The sequence below is a fragment of the Poecilia formosa genome, unplaced genomic scaffold, assembly GCF_000485575.1.
Source record: "Poecilia formosa unplaced genomic scaffold, Poecilia_formosa-5.1.2 Scaffold277, whole genome shotgun sequence".
Lineage (NCBI taxonomy): Eukaryota > Metazoa > Chordata > Actinopteri > Cyprinodontiformes > Poeciliidae > Poecilia > Poecilia formosa.
The window spans coordinates 618,891-632,130 of NW_006800216.1; the positions used below are offsets into that span (position 1 = coordinate 618,891).

Sequence of the window (13,240 nt, forward strand, 5' to 3'; positions counted from 1 at the left end):
TGATTCGGCTTCTTGGCCCGGTTCAAACCCATGTTGAGTAATTTCTCAATGAAGCCAAGGCAGCTTTTGTTTAGAAGCACCTTTAACCCTAGAAAGCAGAGAGTGACTGCCCATCCGCGCCGCGTCTCATTCCACTTGTTAATTACCCATTCTGTTGCCGCTGCCTGCAGATACAGGCTATCTCAACAAGTTAACAGGGAGCCTTAATTGGATCAGACAAGCAGATATTTTGGTGAACCCCCTCTGCTCTCTGCTGTGAAACATCGCCCAGAGTCCTCTCGTTATCCTCTCTCCTGGAGAACACTTCTGTTGCCTCCATTCAGCATTTGGTTCATTTGTAAAGCAGACACTAAGAAGGCTAGAAAACGCGTTGTCTTTTTTTAAGTCCAGTTTCCTGTTTTTGTGGCGGCTGTAGGCCGCAGGGTCTCCCACCGTTCTTGACAAAGAAGTGACAGAGCTTGCTTTTCCAACCAAGGCGGTCCTGATCTGACTGACGGATCTCGTGGTGTCATCCCATGACATTTCTGCTTCAGCCTGGAGGGGAAGCGGTGGATAAAACGATAAAGTGAAAGAAGTGCATGTAGTGCAGCCTGACAGGCTGTTTACAGTATAGGCTCACAACTGTCAGCAAAAGGCTTGCTGCCACCGCGATTGGTCACCATTCCGTTCCCCCCCGTCTGAGATGTCCAGGGACAAGCGATGAAACGCTCTGTCAGACGTCCTCGCCGCTCCTTGGGCTGTGTTGTGGCTGGCCATGCTGGAACATGGAAGAGAGTTGTGTGTTGTTGAGTGTGTGGGTGCAGGTCCAAGCACCTGAGTGAATCGAACTTTAATTGTGTCTCAGCAGGAGAGGACCCCGAGGCGAGGCGCATGAGGACGGTGAAGAACATCGCTGACCTGCGGCAGAACCTGGAAGAGACCATGTCCAGCCTGCGGGGGACACAGATCAGCCACAGGTGGGCCAGCTGATGGTATTTTCCATCCCTCAAAGGTTGTATTGGATGACTTGGCTCTGCTTGGTGTATGTGGGAGAAATTATTTACTATTTTATCTGCTTTATCTGTCAGAGTAATAGATAAAATAGAGAACAGACCTTTTCTGTTTTTTGCTGACAATAGCTGTAGGGTAGTCTCTTTCTGGAGGAAAGCCAAGGGTTAAATTGGCCTTAAAAGAAGCAAGAATTGAATGTGAATAATTGGATAAATGTGGGATCCACAAACTTTAAGAGGTTGTTTTATGGTTGCCATCAATTCTATCTGGGCTCCAATCAGCTCCATGTTCTGAACCAGTTCTGTTTACATTGTGGGCTTGGACCAAAATGTGGGAAGGAAGCAGGAAGGATCGTTCAAAGAAAATAAGCCAATGGTAAGCCAAGTCCGACACAGGCAAATAAGGAAAGCAAAACAAACAGTAGACTAAGTCCTAAAGTTAAAAAATCAAAAAAAAGAAGAAAACGGGTGAATGAACCGCTAAGGAATCCAGGAATAAAATGCAAGGATCTGACAAAGAACTGAGTAGACGAGGAGATTTAGAGAGGGTGATTACTAATACAGGAAGTAGCATGTAGCTATATGAGAATTGAGAATTGATTAATAAAAAATATATTATTTCATTATTGAATTGCATGCCTTAAAGATTTCAAGCCAAAGGATGTTTCATGGTCCACAATTCTTTGTTTTCCTCATATTAATTGTTTTCTTGTTCTCTATTTGTTGTAAGAAAACCAACTAGTTCTGCAGCTGTATAATTTTACTTTTAGGCCTTTGTTTTTACAAAAATTCTCTAGAGTCATGCTCTTATTTTAGGCTTTGTTCTGTAATAAAAAAAAAAGTGACTCATGCTTAGAGGTGGTGACAAACATCTTAATTCCTCCTCACTTTGCACGCCTCGTCTTTGGTTAGTAGTCGAAAGCCTACACTGAGTTTTTAGATGTTTGGCACTGAAAGCAGCTGTCGGCTGCAGTCAGCTACTTAAACACATCTGATCTTTTGTAAATGCTAAACATGAGTGAGCTCTGCTTCAGCATGTAGGAAGTGATAATGTGCTGCAGAGATAATAAAAAAAAAAGGGACAAATATGGTCTCTTAATGACTGAATGGTTTAAAGCAATATGTGCGACTTACCTCTGGTCATGACAGATAAGAAATGTTTAAGTTGTACTTGAGTAGAACAAAAATCATGTTAAAATCAGCAAAATTCCTCAAATAAATACAAGTCGCACTCCAGTTGTCTTAGTCGGATGCAGACCTGTCCTTAGCTTGCCATGCCAGGCTCTCTTCCGCGTTTAATGAAGAAAAAAGAAGAGGGTTTCTTCTTTCTTAACCGTCTGCAAATCTTGACCTCCAAGACCTGATATCATCTACATAAACTGAGGCTTTGGCCTCATGGAGAATATAAGAACATAAGGTGCAAAGATTGCATCTTGGGAAAAGACAAAATGATAACCATTAGTATTTGTCAGCCTCCTGATCAATGGTTCACTCCCCGTCTTGCTCCTCTCCTCCCTCAGTCTATTATTTTCTGCGTTTTTGCCCCATTTAGAGAGGAAGATGGTGGCCAGGCTGCCGACAGCCATGACAGATGGTAGTCTGTGGCTGTGTGTGTGCACGAGTGTGTGTTGGGTTTTCCGCGCCGCAGAGTCTCAGCCAGAGAAAGATCAATATATATAGTGCCATTGTATTACCTCTGTGTTTAATGGGACCTGGAGGTTTGGGGTGCGAAGTATTTGAAAAGCCTTAGGAGGGACTTCTCATTTATATGCATCAGTGGCACCAGAGCAGTGTGTATGAAGTATCTGGCGAATGATTATTAGCTGCTTGAGCCAGATTTCTGAGCGTAGCTTTTATATAAGGAAGGAGCTCAGTTTGTGAAAAAGGCCGGTCAGGCCACCTTGATCGCTGCACAGGATTAAAAATGGCCATCATCACCATGAGGCCATTTTTGTTAGGTTGCAGTTCTGTCGTCTCACCTGCTTCTTCTTTGAGATTTCCTCTTTGTACCAGTTTACATACCAGCTACCAGAGGACAAAGTATGAAAAGGACAAAGCCTATCAAGATATTAATGTAAAGTTATGAATATATCTTTACATTAATATCTTTTACTCACCTCTGGCTTTATGTAAAGTCCAGAGGTATGTAGAGTACCCTAAAACTGTACTCGCGTAAGAGTAGCAGTACTTCTGGATATTTTTACTGAAGTAAAAGTAAAAAGTAGCTGTGCTTTATACTTTTTGATATAAAGTACCAAATATTTTATACCAAAAAGTATTTGGTATAAAGGCTGCTGAAGTACTGGGTTAACTGATCAAACCAGATGCTCAATCATTTAATATTTAAAAATTACATCACCACCAAAATGCAAAATTAGGTAGAAATTTTGGTATTTTAAAGACCAAAATAAAAATAATTCATATGAATAACATGATTACAAAACAGCAAAATTATAGTGAAACCAAACTGTTTCACATCAGTTTATTTCAATATACTTATGAAACGTTAACAAAAGTTGCAGATGTGTGTCTGGTGAATATTTAGTCTAACCAAGATTGTTTTTCGTTCAGTGACTTTATTCACAGTGGGTAGAGTATCCAGAAATTTTACTCAAGTAAAAGTAACAATACTTCATAATGAAATTACTGAAGTAAAAGTAAAATGTACAGCACAGTTAAAGGTATTTTTTTCCAAAGGTTACACATGTAAATTACTACCCAACTCTAGCAAAGACACTGAATTAATGAGAGAAACATAAATTATCATGACTATGTAGTAATCATTGAACCATCCGACCAGCCGTTCGTCCGTCCATCCAGTCATCCACACAGCCATCCGTTGATCAACCATCCATGTATATTTTTACATCCTGTTCGGTGCTGCAGGACCTGGTGTGTGTAACATCAGTGATGTTCACCAAAATAAAGCAAGCTTATATTAATACAGCCCTCTTATACTTTTAAAGTCCCATGAGCATACAACAGACACAACAACGGAGCCTCAGTGTGGCGTATCACGGCAACAAGGCGATGACCTCACACATGGCTGCTTGGTTAGCAGAGCAGCAGCTAAAGATGGCATATGAAATCCTCCTGTGCGGAGTGGCCTCTAGCCCTGCAGCTAAGAGGTTCTGCATGTGGGCTGCAGAAATGTTTGCTCACAGCGACGTGACCAGGTTAGCACCAAGTGTTGTTAGAGAAAGCCTCCTTCCTTGACTAAGTCCAAGGAGAATAAAAGGAAACGCTTTGGTTTTGATTTGTGATTGATTAAAACCACTACAGTCATCTTGAGATTATGTGGAGTGGAAGGTGAAAAAACCAGTCAGCTCTAAGATTATTTATCCAACTTTATTTTTTTCCAGTGTTGTTTTTATATGTGCTGTGGTTTGGTGTGTGGTTCTAGTGGGATATTTTTTTAAATACGTTTTTAATCTTGAATTCACAAGAAATGTAGGATAAGGCAATGTCCTTCACTTTTAAAAATAGCTAATTTTTCCATAATTTTGGAAATCATTTGGTTAAGCTAACAAATAAAATGATGAATCAATAGTAGTTGTAGTTTACCTAGAAGCTAACCACTTAAAAATGGGATTTAAGATGTGTCATTTTTGAGGCCTTAGTTAACTAAACTAGTGCCGCCCTCAAAGACTCGCTGTATTGAAGGCTACACACATCCTATGCACTCTGGTGGATAATCTAAGTGCTGCAGGTGGCAAGTACTAGCCACGGGATAAACTATCTTTATTTAGATAAGCATTTTTATCAAAAGCATCCAATAATCTAACCTCTCTTGCATTATGTTTTAAAGGGTTAATTCAAAATCGCATATATTTTGCAACAAGAAAATCCACTCAACCATCTTTACTTTTCTTATGACCGGTATTTCAGCCCATTAACAAAGTGTCATTCAGACAATAAAAAATGTTGCTGATCGACATGGGGAGGAAGAAGTGACTGAAGATGGACTGTTCCATGACAGTGAACCCAGCACAACAACAAAAGCTATCCATGTCCCTACTCCTTCGAGGGTTCAGCAGCCGCTGCAGGACACTCTGAACATAATAGCTTTACTGGGTCGGGTTTGCTTTGTGTTTACACCAGGGGAGCAGACACACGGCTCTGGGATTGACGAGATGGCTGTTTGTGTAGGTCGAGTACATGTATGAAATTTTTACAGAGTATTATCCGCCACACAAAGCAATCTACAATCACTGTGGCCCTGAAACTACCAAATGACATGCGCCCGGTGGTAATAGTGGGTCAGAGTCGGAGGCACTTCTCAACGTTTCACAATGTTCTCGTCAGAATTGCCATTCTGAGAAGTAAAGTGGTATGATTCAACGTGATGAAGGCAATTGGAGCCACCTCTGGAGAAGATGAGTTTTCAGTCTGTAATGGTAGATGGAAAGTGACTTGACTGTTCTGACACCTGCATGTGTGCATGTATGGGAAACTGACCGTAGAGGCTCTAAAACCTGAGAAGGTCCGACTCGGTTATATTGCACAATTAAGCTATCGTAAAGTACTAAAGTTCATAAACAAGTCAGTCTTGTAATTAATCAAAAAGCAGTCAGTCTCTAAATCTCTTAAAAACCAGAACTCATTTAGACATGATTTAACACAATTCATATTTGAACATGCAACCAATGGATCTGAATCTTTTAACGTATTAGACATTTTCATTAAAAAGGTGTTAAACGAATATTGACAGGCATTCAGTAAAAGTTCGTCTTGAACTCAACTGTCGAGGCCATTAAAACGTTCATATTTTGGAGACGGCAGGATGTTAAGTATAAGGAATGACTCACCATCTTGGCTGGATTTAAGAACATTTTGAAGTGACCTGGTTAACAACCGTCAGTTCAGGTAAAAAGGTCGAACCTGATGTTTCTATGCTCCCTACAGAGCGGAATATTGTACTGAATGTTTCGCCAATATATATTTGGAGTTTAGAGCTGCCACTGTGACTAATATTGAACATAGCAATAGCTCAATACATGTGACAAATTGCTCTGGAGATAGAATCTTCAAACAGTGCCCATGAATTGAATTAACCCATCCAAGAACTGACTGGTATATCGAGCGTTCATTAGCAGCGGTAGGAGACGGTGTATTTATATTTAGAATTGCTCAGCAATACACTTCCCCCTGCTGTCAACAGGCATTCTTCTCCAACTGAGCTCATGGCAAAGCACAAAATAATCCCCACTGAGGTTTATCTTTTTTACTTATAGTTGTGTGTGACACCCAATGCCTGAGTGAAGCAGAGATGGAAAGGAAAGGTGCCAGCTCTCTGGAAAATGTGGTTTTGATTTAGAGCGGGCTAAGGTTATGTAATTATATTTTACTAGAAGTCTAGTCATTTGATAAATATATCAGAATATGCAATAAAGTGAAATTGAGTTTTTCTTCTCCAGAGGATGTTGAGGAAGGTAAGACTTCCTTCAGATGTGAGAACAGCCCTCAGGAGGGAAGCAGCACTTGGTCAAATCTCTTGACACCAAACCATCACTGGAGGTTACCTGTGAAATCAGTGACCTCTTGGTTAGCGATTTCTGTCCACGTCATTGCATTCAGTCTCCATAGTAACCAACAGTTGCACTGACCAAAGGATTTAAGTATTCTTAAATGCTTTATGGTGTTTGGTTTCGACTTTTATGAACACAACTGCACGAGGGCTGGAGCTGCACAGCAGACCACACCCGTTTGTTGTCTGGACCAGCGCAGGTTAGCTGGAACCCGTCAAAGCCAGTCAACAACCAAACCACAGCAGCACATCCTGTGCGTGTGCTCCATGCTGCAGCTGTAATCAATCCCTTTATTGTGTATCTTCAGGTACACCGCAATCCATACATCCCTATTTGCTTTGGCTTTCATAAAACAATTTTTTTCATTTAAAATGATTAGTCCCTCTACTGAATTTTAGTTACTCAGAATTTAGAAGCATTTATGCTTTTAATAATTGGTTGGTTGCGTATAAATTAACACTTTCTAATTCATAAAAAGACATTTGAAGTATATTTAGATCTTTCTGTGGATGGTGAAGTATTTGCCAATTTTGAAAATTTGACATTTTTTTAACCCACAGGTTCAATTAGGACCATGAATTCAACGTGAAACACATTTTAAATACAATTAGATATTCGTTAACTTAGGTTTTATTTATGAGAGCCCAGTTTTGCGTAATTTAAACAAAAACAAAAAAAAAGCCATAATCTTCACTGTCATTTCAAGGAAACTTTCCTCAGAAGACCAGGTACTGTTTCTTTTTGCTTTCTGTCGCTCCGTTTATCATTCTGATCATTCTCTCTGCTGCTGCTGTCTCAGATACGGATAAGCTGATTTAGCAACCTGCATTATCAACAGCTAAGTGATTCTGATTTAGATGGTGGCTAATTGATTGCTGAAAGTCTGCAATTGCCTGGAATTGATTGCCTGTGTCATTGTGTGTGCAGCAGCCTCAGAGGGTGTTGTTAGAGATTAGTCATGAACATGGCTGGCATTGCTGCCCTTCTCATGTTGGCACTTGGCTTTAGAGTGTGTGGTGCAGTGTTCTCTCCTTTCTCGCCAACACACACACACACTCACGCACACACAGAGCTGTTCTCACACCTCTCCCTGCTGTCTTTGAGACACTGCGTTAAGATGGCATTCGTTTTTGCCACATAATGACGACCAGTCTACTGAAACAGGATTTCAAATAGGCTTTTCCTCCCACTCAAAAGACAAATCATCCAACAATTAAGATATGAAATACTGCAGGAAATGCTAAGTCACTGAGAGAGTGTTTCTGGACTCAGTCTTTTTTAGGTGGTTTCTTGCTGGAAATGAGTCAAAACCACAATCCTGTTTCTATAGGAATATGTTTTCATCTAACACAACAGATTTGCAATAATCCTTGTGATTTGATTAGAAAAATAGAAGATCTTTCCCGAAGATTCAAATCAGTGCATCTCTGGATTATTTTATTAAAAGCATGCAGTGCACCATTGTTTCCAGCAGAGAGCGCTCCAACAAGGTACCACAACTGGCAACGTTTGCCATCAGTGAAAAGAGGCTACATGGGGAATAAATAGCTTTCCCTGTACACTTGCAATAATTCATCTTTGTTTGGAGCCTGTTTATGCAAATTGTAGATCTCAGTAAATGTTTTAATTTAAATCATAAGTCTTTAGAGATACGTTTGCCAGTTTTTCAATAGGGACTGAATTTCTTGCCAGCTTTTCTTTGTGAAAAAGCTCAAGCTCAGTCAAATTGGACGGGGAGTTTGTGTTTATGCATTTAAGCCATTGTGTGTTTTCTATAATAAGGTGCTTTAATTATCAATTTCTCCGTGAATTTTAAAAGTGAAAGAAAAAGAATATTGTATTGTGGTTGCCTGATATACCCCCTAATGGCACTAAAAGCAACTGAGACTCTGCTGTTGAACATTTGATCAGCCCTTAACACGTCAGTGTTTAAGTATTAGTTGATGAATCAGTTACATGTTCTGTTACTTTGCTGCAATAAGTTTATATTTTATTTTTTTACCCTTCTCTTTGCGCAGTACGTTAGAAACAACCTTCGACGCCACAGTGACGACCGAGGTGAACGGGCGGAGTCTCCCCGCCCTCGCTGCTCGCTCCTCCCCCATGGCCTGGCGTCTTGGCCAGTCTCAAACCCCACGTCTCCAGGCAGGCGAAGCCCCCTCCATGCCCAGCGGATATCCTGCGCCCAGGTCCAGCACAGCGGGCGCCGCCCCCAGCACGGGCCGATACAGCGGCCACTCAGACCCCTCCAGGTGTGTTAATCATTTATGGAAAAATCGTGAATTTTTAACATTCTTTTTGTTTCTTCTTATGCAATGACTTATAAAACTTTATTAGAAATTGCTTTGGGTTCATTTGAAATGTAACGGACACTTGGATGAAAAAGAAAGAGAATAGAAAGAGGCTACAGATATTTGGGAGCGGGGGGAGGGGGATCTCTGTCACTGCGGCAGAATCTCTACGTAGTTGAGTAGTTTAACACTGCTCTCAAGGTCTTTTTGACAAGTGACATGACTCATTTTCATTCAGCCGTTTTCATATTGCCTTTGTCCAAACAGAACTCAGAAATTCATTCATGTTTAGCTGGCTATTTAAACGGCAACCCAAGGCCTCACTTTTCTTTCTCTCTGCATCAATACAAATAGGCTGCTGTCATCCACCAAGGCTGTCTTTGGTTCTTCAAGCCTTCAACGGGAATATTCAGATGATGCATTTCCGCAAACGTTGCTGGCTGACAAATTACCTCAATAAGAAAAGGGACAAGTTTTGCTAAAAGCATTATAGTGCCTCCCCAGCTAGTGGCCTTCATTGATTACTATGTAAAAAAAAAAAAGTCAAGAGATGCGTGAAACCTATTCCGATCCCACATTTACTCACTTCCACATGGCTGGAACATTTGATCAAATGGTTTTGTCCAAGTTTCAAACTTCTGACCCCAAGTCGTCGTCTTTATGATTAAGAGAGATTCTTTGGCAGGTGCTAACCCAAAATTCAGCAAAACCTCACCCTGCATGGAACTGGAAATCACTGGAATACCATGCAACTATCTTGTAAAGCAGGTCTTACATCACATTTGACTAAAAGATGGAGCCCATCATTAATGAAGCACCTTACAAGCTTTGATGCCTTCTGGCTCCACAAATAAAATGCATTTCCACACATGGACAATCCAACCACCTTCTGAAGAAAGACTCACTGACCTCAATCTTTAAAAGTATGCTTGAAGAAGTCAAGTTGAGGCTTTCCATTTTAAAAACTTAACACATTTGGGTTTTCCAACAGAACAATGAACCCAAACACACATCAAAACTAATTTTGAATGGATAAAACACATCATTCTATAGCTTGATAAAACACGATATAGAACGGCTCGAGCCATTGTTTTGGTTTTAATATTTCAATTACTAAAGAATTGACCATTCGCAGATACCTAACCGACAGTGGGCTCCACCTGTACGGACGGACGGCAGGCCGATCCTCGGATGTGGCTTCTCCTCGGGAGATTGCCCAGAGAGGGAGCAAAGAGATGCAGGGCGACATTGACAGGTGAGGACAGAATCGATCAGTGTTGCTGTGGCTGCTGGTGTCTGTGCCGAGATGATGCGCAAGAGAATAACCCAAGCACAGGAGGAGGCAAAAAAAAGTCCTTTCAATCATGGCAATGTGTATTAACATTGTGTCCCTAACATGTTTCTTCATTAGCTTTTCTGGTTGCTTTTCATTATCAGATTCAATCAGCAGAACAAGTTTAAGAGCAAACACTACAGAGTGCACTGTGATGTACTGTTAATGATGCTGATGCATAAAAATAAAATAAAAATATAAAATGTAGTAAAAGTGAGCTGATCAAACTAATGAGTCTTCGAGCCTTCGATGTTTGGAGAGAGATCTGTGAGCGTTTTTGTCATATCAAGTGACTCTACTTACTGTACTGTTAAATTATTAATGTTAAGACTGGAATGTAAAACATCACATTTTGCTTTATTGTATTCAGTGAATGAGTCGCCTACTTACTGTTATCCTTCTGTTGCCTATGTGCTTTATGTCTCTTACTATTAAGTGTATGCTGTCTGTTTTCTGGACAGTATTTTGGAAAAATTGAGGATTCAGAAAGCATGAGCTTACTGAAGACGGAGGTTTGTAATGGTATAAGGACATGGGAAGCAAGAGGAAACTTAAACCGCTGTCATTCTGGTTCCTGTGCTGCCATGTATGTTACCGTATCACAAAATGTTTTGCATATCTCTAAACATGAAGAAATTAAGGTGTGAAAACATCAGCTTTGTTTCTACTTTTTTGATTACAGTATCTTGTTTTAATATACACAAGGATCAACTGGTGTTTTAAAACTCAGATATGCCAATGAACCTTCATCAGCACAGACAAAGTGTCTGCATAGTTGAGCATGAGATTGGAAAACTGTATTGTTGGGTCTTTGCTGCGACATTTGAGCAACACTTGTGTAAAAAAAATCTTTAGTGGTGGCATATAATTGTGAATATAGCAGGCTCTGGAGTTTTATTTTGACATTTTAAGGACTTAGTTTATGCTATTACCAACTCTCTAGACAGACTTGTGATTTTATATCACGAGTGTCAAAGTGTGACTTATGGGCTATTTGGTACACTTGGAGTGAGTTTATGTGGCCTGTGACTATGATTTTACAACAGTACAAATTTAGAGTTGATGCAGAAGCATTTTTATTTTACTGTTGAGTAAGTCCTTTTTAAAACCAAAAATGTGAATTACATGCACATTGTTTGGTTCTACTTTAACTCCATTGTTCATACCATTATAAACATCTAGTGACTTTACACAAAAGGAGAATTTATTAAATGTAGCTAAATGTTTCCAAACTGAAACAGAAAACACGTTTTTATGTGTCAGATCTTTAGTTTTCTTAAAAAAATAAAAATAAAAAAAATCTGCCAACATTTTTTTATTTTTTTATTTTATTGTTGAGCAGAAACCAAATACGTCACACACAGTCTTTTTGTGTGTGTGTGTATGGTTTTAAGTGATAAAAATATTCGTTGTGGCCCGTGGGTATTTTCAACTTTACAACTTTGGCCCCAGTTGCACAAACAATTATATTACAGCGTGATAAAACTGCATGTAATTTAGGGTGTTATGAGGTTTTGCACTACATAGTATTATTAGCATCTGTTTTTGTTTCATCCCAGAACAAAGTGATCTACATTTGGAGTTTGTTTTTGCTATAAATCAGCCGACTGGCGTTCTGGCTTTATGTGGCCTGAGTCGGGGAATCAGCAGGCCATAAAGTCTCCAGCTGAACCACGTCTCTTAACTAAAGACATGGTTGCTGTGCAGAAAAAGTTGGTGTTCTATTTCCACTCTAATTTTTCTTCCATCGTGCCACAAAACGAAGAGCAACAGTTTCAGTTTGGGTTTCATAAGTTAAACCCAGGGAGTAAAGGCATTGTTGGAGCATTCTAAACTTAGTTTCCCTATAAATTTGAAATGCAAGGCAGACATGACAAAGTGCAATTTGGTTATTGGAGCTGCAAAACCTCCTGCCTCCAGCTTGTTGAGCAGGTGTGATGCTGATTTAAACCTGTCAAAAAAAAAATTGTAAGGACTGACATTAAGAGAGGTTGGAAGAAGTCGACCGATGCGGTGACATTCTCCGGCTTTTACTTGTACTGAGATTTCAGCAACGGCCAGAACAGCATGAGGCGGAAAAGACAAAAAAAAATACAATCAGACGTGTGTCAAGTTTTTGACGTCTTTTCTTCTTTCTGCTTTCAATTAGAGCAGCTCTGTTTGAACACTTCAGCAAACCTGACGACATGTTGCAGGATTTCCTGGACAATGGATGTCAAGCTGTATTATTCAGTGAACACGATGTGGAAGCGGATTGATGATGTAATTAAAAGCGACTGGTGATTGATGCCTGCGTCTTCATGTTTGCCAAACCATTATATCCTGTTGCTGCGGCTTGCAGTTGTACGTGTATCATTTGCTTTTTTGCAAGGTTGTACATTAGAATTTGTTATTTTTTGGTATTGATTACCTGTGTGACCTTGATTGTAAAACCAGATGCTGTACGTAGGCTATAGATTTAAACTCCGTTATGCAACCACTACATCTGTGACGTGGAAAAAAAATTAACTAGTTTAATAATTATTGAAGAGAAATAACACAGAACTTAAAAAAATGATAAAAGCTAATGTAAACTCAAAGGGTATAGAAGAATTTAATGCAGTTAGAGAAAGGGCTGGATGATATGGCTGAATAACATATCACGATATAAGCTATTCATATCAGTCGATATCAGTAATGATTAGTTTTTGTTTTAGTTGTCTGAAATACTGCCAAACTGGTGGTTTTTTTATTATTTTAAGCGAATATGATGTTTCGACTTGAAACTGCTGCTGTGCAAGTTTGTCAACAGGTTGTTGCTAGGTAACCAAAGAGTGAGTTAGCTGGCCGCAAGAAGTTGAGTGGCTAAAGCTTTTCTTCTGCCTACAGTTACTATAAATACAAGCATAGGAAATAAATGCTTAATACATGATGAGCATATAGGTTTAGTTTATCTTTATTTGCTTAAGTCTCTTATAAGCAATGATGCTAACTCTAAGCAATGAATTAGCATTTTGTCACGTTAGCCTGAACTAGCTGTCTTGCCACCAAGACAGTATTTATTTTGATGTGAAAGCTGTGGTGTCGTTCTATAACAATATATTGTAGCATGTGTTTGTG

At 39.7% G+C, this 13,240-nt stretch overlaps 1 protein-coding gene across 19 annotated transcripts in view; it reads left to right on the forward strand.

Annotated features, from left to right (window-relative positions):
* Nucleotides 1-13,240, forward strand: part of nav3 (neuron navigator 3) — a 264,352-nt gene that overhangs the window by 199,090 nt on the left and 52,022 nt on the right. For 14 of the 19 annotated variants that reach the window (XM_016681324.1, XM_016681323.1, XM_016681325.1 and 11 more), the window contains 3 exons: nt 845-956; nt 8,536-8,769; nt 9,944-10,063. In XM_016681324.1, coding sequence (XP_016536810.1) covers nt 845-956; nt 8,536-8,769; nt 9,944-10,063 — 466 coding nt within the window. The remainder of the gene's footprint in view (nt 1-844; nt 957-8,535; nt 8,770-9,943; nt 10,064-13,240) is intronic. The other 5 variants (XM_016681326.1, XM_016681314.1, XM_016681318.1 and 2 more) reach the window with 1 other exon arrangement.